Below are 15,645 nucleotides of genomic sequence, written 5' to 3'. Positions count from 1 at the left end.
GTTGATACACTTACCAGGTGATAATGTTTGTCCGTTGGCATGGCAAGAGCATCTTGTTGTTTCTGTAGTTGTGGGAGTTACTGTTACTGTTGTTGCAGTTTCAGATGGAGTTGTAGTAGGCGCTGTAGTGGTGTGACATTTGCCTGTGTACTTCACAATCTCACAGCTCTTGGTACAGAGTGTAAAGTTACACAGGTCTGATTTACCTACAGAAGTCACCACTGCCTGTCCTGGAAGACAAAAGGCACGAAAATTATGTCACAGGCATCTCATGATGAGTTCTCACACAGCCACACTATTTACCTTCCTGTCAATATATAGACGGCAGTGGCTGCTGTTCTTGGAACCATGAGAAAATAAACATGACTGTGCAATTAGCATACATGAAGACGACACATTAAAATTATGGGCAAATGTCATGTATGCTCTAACTAGCTAATTTGACAGGAAAATTATTTGTGAGGATATATCGCATTCATTACACTGTTACTAATGTCCCTGGAGATGCTTCATTTACAGAAAGGTTCCAAACAGCAAAAATGCATTTGGCTGATTTTACTGACCCTAATGTAACCTAGATATGGCATCATTGCATTTCAGGCGTTTGCCCTTGAATTTGTTCGATCTGTTGCTCATCTCTGTAGTTATGCTCAAAGAAAATAAAACTGCATGAGAAAATATTGCAAGCTCTTCCTCAAAATCAGAATGTGTCATCCTGCACGGGAAACCTTGGCATGGTTTAAAAACTATGAAATCTGAAGTCAATATTGCCACTGTCCAGTAGATGTGGTAAATGGCTGAGATAAGATATAAATGGTGTGGTGTCGTCAGACAAGAACAAAATGTCAGAAGATTAAACAGAGCACTGAAGCTCTAGAGGAGAGTGAAAATTCTAACATTCTCCTTTCCTTTCCAAAAAAGAACCAGGACATTTAAAGCTTCGTTCAGCATTGCAGAAAGCTGAGATAATTGATGAAACAAAAAAGATGAGATCTTCCTAAAAATTATAAACAATCATATTCTGCAAGACAAGATTTGGCATGGAACATTGCAATCAGAAATCAACACAGGCTGATTGATGAGGTAAATGGGTGTGGCAAACATCTAAATGGTGTGTACGTATGGTTAGCAAATATAAACAGACAAATGAGCAAAGGACAGTAATGTACGTGCAAATTGAACTTAGTTCCTTTCTTCTTTCACATCCCAAAGAATCAACCACCTGCACATGTTCATCCAGCAGAAATGCAATGACATTTGTTGAATGAAATGAAACAAGGTAAGAAAGTTTCCACTTTGTGCAACTGCCAAGAACAACCCATTCACAATGTTGGAATTACCAGTTTAGGGCGCATTCTTGATCACTGTTCTGGGAGGTTGATGGAGACACACATCAGACAAGATTCCCAGCTTGCCTATGCAATTTGTCATGGTATAAGATTTTATTTGTGTTGATACACTTACCAGGTGATAATGTTTGTCCATTGGCGTAGCAAGAGCATCTTGTTGTTTCTGTAGTTGTGGGAGTTACTGTTACTGTTGTTGCAGTTTCAGATGGAGTTGTAGTAGGCGCTGTAGTGGTGTGACATTTGCCTGTGTACTTCACAATCTCACAGCTCTTGGTACAGAGTGTAAAGTTACACAGGTCTGATTTACCTACAGAAGTCACCACTGCCTGTCCTGGAAGACAAAAGGCATGAAAATTATGTCACAGGCATCTCATGATGAGTTCTCACACAGCCACACTATTTACCTTCCTGTCAATATATAGACGACAGTGGCTGCTGTTCTTGGAACCATGAGAAAATAAACATGACTGTGCAATTACCATACATGAAGACGACACATTAAAATTATGGGCAAATGTCATGTATGCTCTAACCAGCTATTGTGACAGGAAAATTATTTGTGAGGATATATCGCATTCATTACACTGTTGCTAATGTCCCTGGATATGCTTCATTTGCAGAAAGGTTCCAAACAGCAAAAATGCATTTGGCTGATTGTACTGATCCTAATGTAAAAAATGAGGTCTGCAGATGCTGGAGATCACAGGTGCAAATGTGTTGCTGGTCAAAGCACAGCAGGTCAGGCAGCATCTCAGGAATAAGGAATTCGACGTTTCGAGCATAATCCCTTCATCAGGAATCCTAATGTAACCTAGATATGGCATCATTGCATTTCAGATGTTTGCCCTCGAATTTGTTCGCTCTGTTGCTCATCTCTGAAGTAAAGCTCAAAGAAATTCAAACTGCATGAAAAAATACTGCAAGCCCTTCCTCAAAATCAGAATATGTCATCCTGCAAGGGAAAACGTGGCATGGTTTAAAAACGATGAAATCTGAAGTCAATATTGCCACTGTCCAATAGATGTGTTAAATGGCTGAGATAAGATATAAATGGTGTGGTGTCGTTCGACAAGAAAAAAATGTTACAAGATTAAGCAAACCACAGAAGTCCAGAGGATAGAGAAAATTCTAACATTCTCCTTTCCTTTCCAAAAAAGAACCAAGACATTTAAAGCTTCGTTCAGCGTTGCAGAAAGCTGAGATAATTGATGAAACAAAAAAGATGAGATCTTCCTCAAAACTATAAACAATCATATTCTGCAAGACAAGATTTGGCATGGAACATTGCAATCAGAAATCAACACAGGCTGATTGATGAAGTAAATGGGTGTGGCAAACATTTAAATGGTGCGTACGCATGGTTAGCAAATATAAACAGACAAGTGAGCAAAGGACATTAATGTACGTGCAAATTGAACTTAGTTCCTTTCTTCTTTCACATCCCAAAGAAACAACCACCTGCACGTGTTTGTCCAGCAGAAAAGCAATGACATTTGTTGGATGAAATGAAACAAGGCAAGAAAGTTTCCACTTTCTGAAACTGCCAAGAACAACCCATTCACAATGTTGGAATTACCAGTTTAGGGCGCATTCTTGATCACTGTTCTGGGAGGTTGATGGAGACACACATCAGACAAGATTCCGAGCTTGCCTATGCAACTTGCCATGGTACCAGATTTTATTTGTGTTGATACACTTACCAGGTGATAATGTTTGTCCGTTGGCGTGGCAAGAGCATCTTGTTGTTTCTGTAGTTGTGGGAGTTACTGTTACTGTTGTTGCAGTTTCAGATGGAGTTGTAGTAGGCGCTGTAGTGGTGTGACATTTACCTGTGTACTTCACAATCTCACAGCTCTTGGTACAGAGTGTAAAGTTACACAGGTCTGATTTACCGACAGAAGTCACCACTGCCTGTCCTGGAAGACAAAAGGCACGAAAATTATGTCACAGGCATCTCATGATGAGTTCTCACACAGCCACACTATTTACCTTCCTGTCAATATATAGACGACAGTGGCTGCTGTTCTTGGAACCATGAGAAAATAAACATGACTGTGCAATTACCATACATGAAGACGACACATTAAAATTATGGGCAAATGTCATGTATGCTCTAACTAGCTATTTTGACAGGAAAATTATTTGTGAGGTTATAATGCATTCATTACACTCTTGCTAATGTCCCTGGATATGCTTCATTTACAGAAAGGTTCCAAACAGCAAAAATGCATTTGGCTGATTGTACTGATCCGAATGTAACCTAGATATGGCATCATTGGACTTCAGGTGTATGCCCTCGAATTTGTTCGCTCTGTTGCTCATCTCTGTAGTTATGCTCAAGAAACTCAAACTGCACGAAAAAACATTGCAAGATCTTCCTCAAAATCAGAATATGTCATCCTGCAAGGGAAACCTTGGCATGGTTTAAAAACTAAGAAATCTGAAGTCAATATTGCCACTGTCCAGTAGATGTGGTAAATGGCTGAGATAAGATATAAATGGTGTGGTGTCGTCAGACAAGAAAAAAATGTCAGAAGATTAAGCAGAGCACTGAAGCTCTAGAGGAGAGTGAAAATTCTAACATTCCCCTTTCCTTTCCAAAAAAGAACCAGGACATTTAAAGCTTCGTTCAGCATTGCAGAAAGCTGAGATAATTGATGAAACAAAAAAGATGAGATCTTCCTAAAAATTATAAACAATCATATTCTGCAAGACAAGATTTGGCATGGAACATTGCAATCAGAAATCAACACAGGCTGATTGATGAGGTAAATGGGTGTGGCAAACATCTAAATGGTGCGTACGAATGGTTAGCAGACATAAACAGACAAGTGAGCAAAGGACATTAATGTACGTGCAAATTGAACTCAGTTTCTTTTTTCTTTCACATCCCAAAGAAAAACCACCTGCACATGTTCGTCCAGCAGAAAAGCAATGACATTTGTTGGATGAAATGAAACAAGGTAAGAAAGTTTCCACTTTGTGCAACTGCCAAGAACAACCCATTCACAATGTTGGAATTACCAGTTTAGGGCGCATTCTTGATCACTGTTCTGGGAGGTTGATGGAGACACACATCAGACAAGATTCCCAGCTTGCCTATGCAATTTGTCATGGTATAAGATTTTATTTGTGTTGATACACTTACCAGGTGATAATGTTTGTCCATTGGCGTGGCAAGAGCATCTTGTTGTTTCTGTAGTTGTGGGAGTTACTGTTACTGTTGTTGCAGTTTCAGATGGAGTTGTAGTAGGCGCTGTAGTGGTGTGACATTTGCCTGTGTACTTCACAATCTCACAGCTCTTGGTACAGAGTGTAAAGTTACACACGTCTGATTTACCTACAGAAGTCACCACTGCCTGTCCTGGAAGACAAAAGGCATGAAAATTATGTCACAGGCATCTCATGATGAGTTCTCACACAGCCACACTATTTACCTTCCTGTCAATATATAGACGACAGTGGCTGCTGTTCTTGGAACCATGAGAAAATAAACATGACTGTGCAATTACCATACATGAAGACGACACATTAAAATTATGGGCAAATGTCATGTATGCTCTAACCAGCTATTTTGACAGGAAAATTATTTGTGAGGATATATCGCATTCATTACACTGTTGCTAATGTCCCTGGATATGCTTCATTTACAGAAAGGTTCCAAACAGCAAAAATGCATTTGGCTGATTGTACTGACCCTAATGTAACCTAGATATAGCATCATTGCATTTCAGGCGTTTGCCCTTGAATTTGTTTGATCTGTTGCTCATCTCTGTAGTTATGCTCAAAGAAAATAAAACTGCATGAAAAAATATTGCAAGCGCTTCCTCAAAATCAGAATATGTCATCCTGCAAGGGAAAACTTGGCATGGTTTAAAAACTATGAAATCTGAAGTCAATATTGCCACTGTCCAGGAGATGTGGTAAATGGCTGAGATAAGATATAAATGGTGTGGTGTTGTCAGACAAGAACAAAATGTCATAAGATTAAACAGAGCACTGAAGCTCTAGAGGAGAGTGAAAATTCTAACATTCTCCTTTCCTTTCCAAAAAAGAACCAGGACATTTAAAGCTTCGTTCAGCATTGCAGAAAGCTGAGATAATTGATGAAACAAAAAAGATGAGATCTTCCTAAAAACTATAAACAATCATATTCTGCAAGACAAGATTTGGCATGGAACATTGCAATCAGAAATCAACACAGGCTGATTGATGAGGTAAATGGGTGTGGCAAACATCTAAATGGTGTGTACGTATGGTTGGAGACATAAAGAGACAAGTGAGCAAAGGACATTAATGTACGTGCAAATTGAACTTAGTTCCTTTCTTCTTTCACATCCCAAAGAAACAACCACCTGCACATGTTCATCCAGCAGAAAAGCAATGACCTTTGTTGGATGAAATGAAACAAGGTAAGAAAGTTTCCACATTGTGCAACTGCCAAGGACAACCCATTCACAATGTTGGAATTACCAGTTTAGGGCGCATTCTTGATCACTGTTCTGGGAGGTTGGTGGAGACACACATCAGACAAGATTCCCAGCTTGCCTATGCAATTTGTCATGGTATAAGATTTTATTTGTGTTGATACACTTACCAGGTGATAATGTTTGTCCATTGGCGTGGCAAAAGCATCTTGTTGTTTCTGTAGTTGTGGGAGTTACTGTTACTGTTGTTGCAGTTTCAGATGGAGTTGTAGTAGGCGCTGTAGTGGTGTGACATTTGCCTGTGTACTTCACAATCTCACAGCTCTTGGTACAGAGTGTAAAGTTACACAGGTCTGATTTACCTACAGAAGTCACCACTGCCTGTCCTGGAAGACAAAAGGCATGAAAATTATGTCACAGGCATCTCATGATGAGTTCTCACACAGCCACACTATTTACCTTCCTGTCAATATATAGACGACAGTGGCTGCTGTTCTTGGAACCATGAGAAAATAAACATGACTGTGCAATTACCATACATGAAGACGACACATTAAAATTATGGGCAAATGTCATGTATGCTCTAACTAGCTAATTTGACAGGAAAATTATTTGTGAGGATATATCGTATTCATTACACTGTTGCTAAAGTCCCTGGATATGCTTCATTTACAGAAAGGTTCCAAACAGCAAAAATGCATTTGGCTGATTGTACTGACCCTAATGTAACCTAGATATAGCATCATTGGACGTCAGGTGTATGCCCTCGAATTTGTTCGCTCTGTTGCTCATCTCTGTAGTTATGCTCAAAGAAACTCAAACTGCACGAAAAAACATTGCAAGCTCTTCCTCAAAATCAGAATATGTCATCCTGCAAGGGAAAACTTGGCATGGTTTAAAAACTATGAAATCTGAAGTCAATATTGCCACTCTCCAATAGATGTGGTAAATGGCTGAGATCAGATATAAATGCTGTGGTGTTGTCAGACAAGAAAAAAATGTTAGAAGATTAAGCAGAGCACTGAAGCTCCAGAGGAGAGAGAAAATTCTAACATTCTCCTTTCCTTTCCAAAAAAGAACCAGGACATTTAAAGCTTCGTTCAGCATTGCAGAAAGCTGAGATAATTGATGAAACAAAAAAGATGAGACCTTCCTAAAAATTATAAACAATCATATTCTGCAAGACAAGATTTGGCATGGAACATTGCAATCAGAAATCAACACAGGCTGATTGATGAGGTAAATGGGTGTGGCAAACATCTAAATGGTGCGTACGAATGGTTAGCAGACATAAACAGACAAGTGAGCAAAGGACATTAATGTACGTGCAAATTGAACTCAGTTCCTTTTTTCTTTCACATCCCAAAGAAAAACCACCTGCACATGTTCGTCCAGCAGAAAAGCAATGACATTTGTTGGATGAAATGAAACAAGGTAAGAAAGTTTCCACTTTGTGCAACTGCCAAGAACAACCCATTCACAATGTTGGAATTACCAGTTTAGGGCGCATTCTTGATCACTGTTCTGGGAGGTTGATGGAGACACACATCAGACAAGATTCCCAGCTTGCCTATGCAATTTGCCATGGTATAAGATTTTATTTGTGTTGATACACTTACCAGGTGATAATGTTTGTCCATTGGCGTGGCAAGAGCATCTTGTTGTTTCTGTAGTTGTGGGAGTTACTGTTACTGTTGTTGCAGTTTCAGATTGAGTTGTAGTAGGCGCTGTAGTGGTGTGACATTTGCCTGTGTACTTCACAATCTCACAGCTCTTGGTACAGAGTGTAAAGTTACACAGGTCTGATTTACCTAGAGAAGTCACCACTGCCTGTCCTGGAAGACAAAAGTCATGAAAATTATGTCACAGGCATCTCATGATGAGTTCTCACACAGCCACACTATTTACCTTCCTGTCAATATATAGACGACAGTGGCTGCTGTTCTTGGAACCATGAGAAAATAAACATGACTGCAATTACCATACATGAAGACGACACATTAAAATTATGGGCAAATGTCATGTATGCTCTAACTAGCTAATTTGACAGGAAAATTATTTGTGAGGATATATCGCATTCATTACACTGTTGCTAATGTCCCTGGATATGCTTCATTTACAGAAAGGTTCCAAACAGCAAAAATGCATTTGGCTGATTGTACTGACCCTAATGTAACCTAGATATAGCATCATTGCATTTCAGGCGTTTGCCCTTGAATTTGTTCGATCTGTTGCTCATCTCTGTAGTTATGCTCAAAGGAAATAAAACTGCATGAAAAAATATTGCAAGCTCTTCCTCAAAATCAGAATATGTCATCCTGCAAGGGAAAACTTGGCATTGTTTAAAAACTAAGAAATCTGAAGTCAATATTGCCACTGTCCAGTAGATGTGGTAAATGGCTGAGATAAGATATAAATGGTGTGGTGTCGTCAGACAAGAAAAAAATGTCAGAAGATTAAGCAGAGCACTGAAGCTCTAGAGGAGAGTGAAAATTCTAACATTCTCCTTTCCTTTCCAAAAAAGAACCAGGACATTTAAAGCTTCGTTCAGCATTGCAGAAAGCTGAGATAATTGATGAAACAAAAAAGATGAGATCTTCCTAAAAATTATAAACAATCATATTCTGCAAGACAAGATTTGGCATGGAACATTGCAATCAGAAATCAACACAGGCTGATTGATGAGGTAAATGGGTGTGGCAAACATCTAAATGGTGCGTACGAATGGTTAGCAGACATAAACAGACAAGTGAGCAAAGGACATTAATGTACGTGCAAATTGAACTCAGTTCCTTTTTTCTTTCACATCCCAAAGCAAAACCACCTGCACATGTTCGTCCAGCAGAAAAGCAATGACATTTGTTGGATGAAATGAAACAAGGTAAGAAAGTTTCCACTTTGTGCAACTGCCAAGAACAACCCATTCACAATGTTGGAATTACCAGTTTAGGGCGCATTCTTGGTCACTGTTCTGGGAGGTTGATGGAGACACACCTCAGACAAGATTCCCAGCTTGCCTATGCAATTTGTCATGGTATAAGATTTTATTTGTGTTGATACACTTACCAGGTGATAATGTTTGTCCATTGGCGTGGCAAGAGCATCTTGTTGTTTCTGTAGTTGTGGGAGTTACTGTTACTGTTGTTGCAGTTTCAGATGGAGTTGTAGTAGGCGCTGTCGTGGTGTGACATTTGCCTGTGTACTTCACAATCTCACAGCTCTTGGTACAGAGTGTAAAGTTACACAGGTCTGATTTACCTACAGAAGTCACCACTGCCTGTCCTGGAAGACAAAAGGCATGAAAATTATGTCACAGGCATCTCATGATGAGTTCTCACACAGCCACACTATTTACCTTCCTGTCAATATATAGACGACAGTGGCTGCTGTTCTTGGAACCATGAGAAAATAAACATGACTGTGCAATTACCATACATGAAGACGACACATTAAAATTATGGGCAAATGTCATGTATGCTCTAACTAGCTAATTTGACAGGAAAATTATTTGTGAGGATATATCGCATTCATTACACTGTTGCTAATGTCCCTGGATATGCTTCATTTACAGAAAGGTTCCAAACAGCAAAAATGCATTTGGCTGATTGTACTGACCCTAATGTAACCTCGATATAGCATCATTACATTTCAGGCATTTGCCCTTGAATTTGTTCGATCTGTTGCTCATCTCTGTAGTTATGCTCAAAGAAAATAAAACTGCATGAAACAATATTGCAAGCTCTTCCTCAAAATCAGAATATGTCATCCTGCAAGGGAAAACTTGGCATGGTTTAAAAACTATGAAATCTGAAGTCAATATTGCCACTGTCCAGTAGATGTGGTAAATGGCTGAGATAAGATATAAATGGTGTGGTGTTGTCAGACAAGAACAAAATGTCAGAAGATTTAACAGAGCACTGAAGCTCTAGAGGAGAGTGAAAATTCTAACATTCTCCTTTCCTTTCCAAAAAAGAACCAGGACATTTAAAGCTTCGTTCAGCATTGCAGAAAGCTGAGATAATTGATGAAACAAAAAAGATGAGATCTTCCTAAAAATTATAAACAATCATATTCTGCAAGACAAGATTTGGCATGGAACATTGCAATCAGAAATCAACACAGGCTGATTGATGAGGTAAATGGGTGTGGCAAACATCTAAATGGTGCGTACGAATGGTTAGCAGACATAAACAGACAAGTGAGCAAAGGACATTAATGTACGTGCAAATTGAACTCAGTTCCTTTTTTCTTTCACATCCCAAAGAAAAACCACCTGCACATGTTCATCCAGCAGAAAAGCAATGACATTTGTTGGATGAAATGAAACAAGGTAAGAAAGTTTCCACTTTGTGCAACTGCCAAGAACAACCCATTCACAATGTTGGAATTACCAGTTTAGGGCGCATTCTTGGTCACTGTTCTGGGAGGTTGATGGAGACACACCTCAGACAAGATTCCCAGCTTGCCTATGCAATTTGTCATGGTATAAGATTTTATTTGTGTTGATACACTTACCAGGTGATAATGTTTGTCCATTGGCGTGGCAAGAGCATCTTGTTGTTTCTGTAGTTGTGGGAGTTACTGTTACTGTTGTTGCAGTTTCAGATGGAGTTGTAGTAGGCGCTGTAGTGGTGTGACATTTGCCTGTGTACTTCACAATCTCACAGCTCTTGGTACAGAGTGTAAAGTTACACAGGTCTGATTTACCTACAGAAGTCACCACTGCCTGTCCTGGAAGACAAAAGGCATGAAAATTATGTCACAGGCATCTCATGATGAGTTCTCACACAGCCACACTATTTACCTTCCTGTCAATATATAGACGACAGTGGCTGCTGTTCTTGGAACCATGAGAAAATAAACATGACTGTGCAATTACCATACATGAAGACGACACATTAAAATTATGGGCAAATGTCATGTATGCTCTAACTAGCTAATTTGACAGGAAAATTATTTGTGAGGATATATCGCATTCATTACACTGTTGCTAATGTCCCTGGATATGCTTCATTTACAGAAAGGTTCCAAACAGCAAAAATGCATTTGGCTGATTGTACTGACCCTAATGTAACCTAGATATAGCATCATTGCATTTCAGGCGTTTCCCCTTGAATTTGTTCGATCTGTTGCTCATCTCTGTAGTTATGCTCAAAGAAAATAAAACTGCATGAAAAAATATTGCAAGCGCTTCCTCAAAATCAGAATATGTCATCCTGCAAGGGAAACCTTGGCATGGTTTAAAAACTATGAAATCTGAAGTCAATATTGCCACTGTCCAGGAGATGTGGTAAATGGCTGAGATAAGATATAAATGGTGTGGTGTTGTCAGACAAGAACAAAATGTCATAAGATTAAACAGAGCACTGAAGCTCTAGAGGAGAGTGAAAATTCTAACATTCTCCATTCCTTTCCAAAAAAGAACCAGGACATTTAAAGCTTCGTTCAGCATTGCAGAAAGCTGAGATAATTGATGAAACAAAAAAGATGAGATCTTCCTAAAAACTATAAACAATCATATTCTGCAAGACAAGATTTGGCATGGAACATTGCAATCAGAAATCAACACAGGCTGATTGATGAGGTAAATGGGTGTGGCAAACATCTAAATGGTGTGTACGTATGGTTGGAGACATAAAGAGACAAGTGAGCAAAGGACATTAATGTACGTGCAAATTGAACTTAGTTCCTTTCTTCTTTCACATCCCAAAGAAACAACCACCTGCACATGTTCATCCAGCAGAAAAGCAATGACCTTTGTTGGATGAAATGAAACAAGGTAAGAAAGTTTCCACTTTGTGCAACTGCCAAGGACAACCCATTCACAATGTTGGAATTACCAGTTTAGGGCGCATTCTTGATCACTGTTCTGGGAGGTTGGTGGAGACACACATCAGACAAGATTCCCAGCTTGCCTATGCAATTTGTCATGGTATAAGATTTTATTTGTGTTGATACACTTACCAGGTGATAATGTTTGTCCATTGGCGTGGCAAAAGCATCTTGTTGTTTCTGTAGTTGTGGGAGTTACTGTTACTGTTGTTGCAGTTTCAGATGGAGTTGTAGTAGGCGCTGTAGTGGTGTGACATTTGCCTGTGTACTTCACAATCTCACAGCTCTTGGTACAGAGTGTAAAGTTACACAGGTCTGATTTACCTACAGAAGTCACCACTGCCTGTCCTGGAAGACAAAAGGCATGAAAATTATGTCACAGGCATCTCATGATGAGTTCTCACACAGCCACACTATTTACCTTCCTGTCAATATATAGACGACAGTGGCTGCTGTTCTTGGAACCATGAGAAAATAAACATGACTGTGCAATTACCATACATGAAGACGACACATTAAAATTATGGGCAAATGTCATGTATGCTCTAACTAGCTAATTTGACAGGAAAATTATTTGTGAGGATATATCGTATTCATTACACTGTTGCTAATGTCCCTGGATATGCTTCATTTACAGAAAGGTTCCAAACAGCAAAAATGCATTTGGCTGATTGTACTGATGTAACCTAGATATGGCATCATTGCATTTCAGGCGTTTGCCCTTGAATTTGTTCGATCTGTTGCTCATCTCTGTAGTTATGCTCAAAGAAAATAAAACTGCATGAAACAATATTGCAAGCTCTTCCTCAAAATCAGAATATGTCATCCTACAAGGGAAACCTTGGCATGGTTTAAAAACTATGAAATCTGAAGTCAATATTGCCACTGTCCAGTAGATGTGGTAAATGGCTGAGGTAAGATATAAATGGTGTGGTGTCGTCAGACAAGAAAAAAATGTCAGAAGATTAAACAGAGCACTGAAGCTCTAGAGGAGAGTGAAAATTCTAACATTCTCCTTTCCTTTCCAAAAAAGAACCAGGACATTTAAAGCTTCGTTCAGCATTGCAGAAAGCTGAGATAATTGATGAAACAAAAAAGATGAGATCTTCCTAAAAATTATAAACAATCATATTCTGCAAGACAAGATTTGGCATGGAACATTGCAATCAGAAATCAACACAGGCTGATTGATGAGGTAAATGGGTGTGGCAAACATCTAAATGGTGCGTACGAATGGTTAGCAGACATAAACAGACAAGTGAGCAAAGGACATTAATGTACGTGCAAATTGAACTCAGTTCCTTTTTTCTTTCACATCCCAAAGAAAAACCACCTGCACATGTTCGTCCAGCAGAAAAGCAATGACATTTGTTGGATGAAATGAAACAAGGTAAGAAAGTTTCCACTTTGTGCAACTGCCAAGAACAACCCATTCACAATGTTGGAATTACCAGTTTAGGGCGCATTCTTGATCACTGTTCTGGGAGGTTGGTGGAGACACACATCAGACAAGATTCCCAGCTTGCCTATGCAATTTGCCATGGTATAAGATTTTATTTGTGCTGAAACACTTACCAGGTGATAATGTTTGTCCATTGGCGTGGCAAGAGCATCTTGTTGTTTCTGTAGTTGTGGGAGTTACTGTTACTGTTGTTGCAGTTTCAGATGGAGTTGTAGTAGGCGCTGTAGTGGTGTGACATTTGCCTGTGTACTTCACAATCTCACAGCTCTTGGTACAGAGTGTAAAGTTACACAGGTCTGATTTACCTACAGAAGTCACCACTGCCTGTCCTGGAAGACAAAAGGCATGAAAATTATGTCACAGGCATCTCATGATGAGTTCTCACACAGCCACACTATTTACCTTCCTGTCAATATATAGACGACAGTGGCTGCTGTTCTTGGAACCATGAGAAAATAAACATGACTGTGCAATTACCATACATGAAGACGACACATTAAAATTATGGGCAAATGTCATGTATGCTCTAACTAGCTAATTTGACAGGAAAATTATTTGTGAGGATATATCGCATTCATTACACTGTTGCTAATGTCCCTGGATATGCTTCATTTACAGAAAGGTTCCAAACAGCAAAAATGCATTTGGCTGATTGTACTGACCCTAATGTAACCTAGATATAGCATCATTGCATTTCAGGCGTTTGCCCTTGAATTTGTTCGATCTGTTGCTCATCTCTGTAGTTATGCTCAAAGGAAATAAAACTGCATGAAAAAATATTGCAAGCTCTTCCTCAAAATCAGAATATGTCATCCTGCAAGGGAAAACTTGGCATGGTTTAAAAACTATGAAATCTGAAGTCAATATTGCCACTGTCCAGTAGATGTGGTAAATGGCTGAGATAAGATATAAATGGTGTGGTGTCGTCAGACAAGAACAAAATGTCAGAAGATTAAACAGAGCACTGAAGCTCTAGAGGAGAGTGAAAATTCTAACATTCTCCTTTCCTTTCCAAAAAAGAACCAGGACATTTAAAGCTTCGTTCAGCATTGCAGAAAGCTGAGATAATTGATGAAACAAAAAAGATGAGATCTTCCTAAAAATTATAAACAATCATATTCTGCAAGACAAGATTTGGCATGGAACATTGCAATCAGAAATCAACACAGGCTGATTGATGAGGTAAATGGGTGTGGCAAACATCTAAATGGTGTGTACGTATGGTTAGCAGACATAAACAGACAAGTGAGCAAAGGACATTAATGTACGTGCAAATTGAACTTAGTTCCTTTCTTCTTTCACATCCCAAAGAAACAACCACCTGCACATGTTCATCCAGCAGAAAAGCAATGACATTTGTTGGATGAAATGAAACAAGGTAAGAAAGTTTCCACTTTGTGCAACTGCCAAAAACAACCCATTCACAATGTTGGAATTACCAGTTTAGGGCGCATTCTTGATCACTGTTCTGGGAGGTTGATGGAGACACACATCAGACAAGATTCCCAGCTTGCCTATGCAATTTGTCATGGTATAAGATTTTATGTGTGTTGATACACTTACCAGGTGATAATGTTTGTCCATTGGCGTGGCAAGAGCATCTTGTTGTTTCTGTAGTTGTGGGAGTTACTGTTACTGTTGTTGCAGTTTCAGATGGAGTTGTAGTAGGCGCTGTAGTGGTGTGACATTTGCCTGTGTACTTCACAATCTCACAGCTCTTGGTACAGAGTGTAAAGTTACACAGGTCTGATTTACCTACAGAAGTCACCACTGCCTGTCCTGGAAGACAAAAGGCATGAAAATTATGTCACAGGCATCTCATGATGAGTTCTCACACAGCCACACTATTTACCTTCCTGTCAATATATAGACGACAGTGGCTGCTGTTCTTGGAACCATGAGAAAATAAACATGACTGTGCAATTACCATACATGAAGACGACACATTAAAATTATGGGCAAATGTCATGTATGCTCTAACTAGCTAATTTGACAGGAAAATTATTTGTGAGGATATATCGTATTCATTACACTGTTGCTAATGTCCCTGGATATGCTTCATTTACAGAAAGGTTCCAAACAGCAAAAATGCATTTGGCTGATTGTACTGACCCTAATGTAACCTAGATATAGCATCATTGCATTTCAGGTGTTTGCCCTCGAATTTGTTCGCTCTGTTGCTCATCTCTGTAGTTATGCTCAAAGAAACTCAAACTGCATGAAAAAACATTGCAAGATCTTCCTCAAAATCAGAATATGTCATCCTGCAAGGGAAAACTTGGCATGGTTTAAAAACTATGAAATCTGAAGTCAATATTGCCACTCTCCAATAGATGTGGTAAATGGCTGAGATAAGATATAAATGGTGTGGTGTTGTCAGACAAGAAAAAAATGTCAGAAGATTAAGCAGAGCACTGAAGCTCTAGAGGAGAGTGAAAATTCTAACATTCTCCTTTCCTTTCCAAAAAAGAACCAGGACATTTAAAGCTTCGTTCAGCATTGCAGAAAGCTGAGATAATTGATGAAACAAAAAAGATGAGATCTTCCTAAAAATTATAAACAATCATATTCTGCA

General features: G+C 39.1%; 1 protein-coding gene across 1 annotated transcript in view; it reads right to left on the bottom strand.

Annotated features, from left to right (window-relative positions):
* Nucleotides 1-15,645, bottom strand: part of LOC132824528 (mucin-2-like) — a 167,966-nt gene that overhangs the window by 12,368 nt on the left and 139,953 nt on the right. The window contains exons 79-89 of the mRNA XM_060839164.1: nt 14,634-14,849; nt 13,184-13,399; nt 11,741-11,956; nt 10,292-10,507; nt 8,843-9,058; nt 7,396-7,611; nt 5,947-6,162; nt 4,498-4,713; nt 3,179-3,265; nt 1,465-1,680; nt 15-230 (exon numbers count right to left, since the gene is read on the bottom strand). Of these exons, the coding sequence (XP_060695147.1) occupies nt 15-230; nt 1,465-1,680; nt 3,179-3,265; nt 4,498-4,713; nt 5,947-6,162; nt 7,396-7,611; nt 8,843-9,058; nt 10,292-10,507; nt 11,741-11,956; nt 13,184-13,399; nt 14,634-14,849 (2,247 nt within the window). The remainder of the gene's footprint in view (nt 1-14; nt 231-1,464; nt 1,681-3,178; nt 3,266-4,497; nt 4,714-5,946; nt 6,163-7,395; nt 7,612-8,842; nt 9,059-10,291; nt 10,508-11,740; nt 11,957-13,183; nt 13,400-14,633; nt 14,850-15,645) is intronic.

The sequence above is a fragment of the Hemiscyllium ocellatum genome, chromosome 18 (assembly GCF_020745735.1).
Source record: "Hemiscyllium ocellatum isolate sHemOce1 chromosome 18, sHemOce1.pat.X.cur, whole genome shotgun sequence".
Taxonomy (NCBI): Eukaryota; Metazoa; Chordata; class Chondrichthyes; order Orectolobiformes; family Hemiscylliidae; genus Hemiscyllium; species Hemiscyllium ocellatum.
The sequence above is the reverse complement of the archived record's forward strand: the minus strand, read 5'-3'. Positions and strand labels throughout refer to the sequence as shown.